The 415-nt window shown below is 56.4% G+C and overlaps 1 protein-coding gene across 1 annotated transcript in view; it reads right to left on the bottom strand.

The window, feature by feature from the left end:
- Positions 1 to 73: 73 nt before the first annotated feature.
- Positions 74 to 415, bottom strand: part of LOC113942375 (putative uncharacterized protein DDB_G0291608) — a gene marked incomplete at its 3' end in the record, with an annotated part of 619 nt that continues 277 nt past the window's right edge. The window contains exon 2 of the mRNA XM_027633515.1: positions 74 to 203. Within this exon, the coding sequence (XP_027489316.1) occupies positions 74 to 203 (130 nt within the window). The remainder of the gene's footprint in view (positions 204 to 415) is intronic.

The raw sequence follows: 415 nt of genomic DNA, 5'->3' as shown, positions 1-415 counted from the left end.
ATTGGGATGGGGGACACGAGGACATGGGGACAGGGGGACATTTGGACGTGGGGATTTGGGGACATCGGGACACGGGGACACAGGGACAGGGGAACATTGGGATATGGGGACATGGGGACATTTGGGTATGGGGATTTGGGGACAAGGGGATATGGGGAGAGGTGAATATGGGGATAGTGGGACACTGAGACATTGGGGACATGGGGATAGGGGGACATTGGGATATGGGGACATTGGGATATGGGGACACAGGAACAGGGGGACATGGGAATATGGGGAGATGTGGACATTGGGATAGGGGGACATGGGGACATTGGGATATGGGGATATAGGGACAGTGGGATATGGGGATATGTGGACGTTGGGGACATGGGGCTGTGGGGATATATGGTCACTGGGGACACGGGCACAGGGG

This window comes from Corapipo altera, unplaced genomic scaffold (genome assembly GCF_003945725.1).
Source record: "Corapipo altera isolate COAL_440 unplaced genomic scaffold, ASM394572v1 58790, whole genome shotgun sequence".
NCBI lineage: Eukaryota > Metazoa > Chordata > Aves > Passeriformes > Pipridae > Corapipo > Corapipo altera.
Note: the sequence above shows the minus strand (reverse complement) of the source record. Positions and strands in the feature narration are given on the sequence as shown.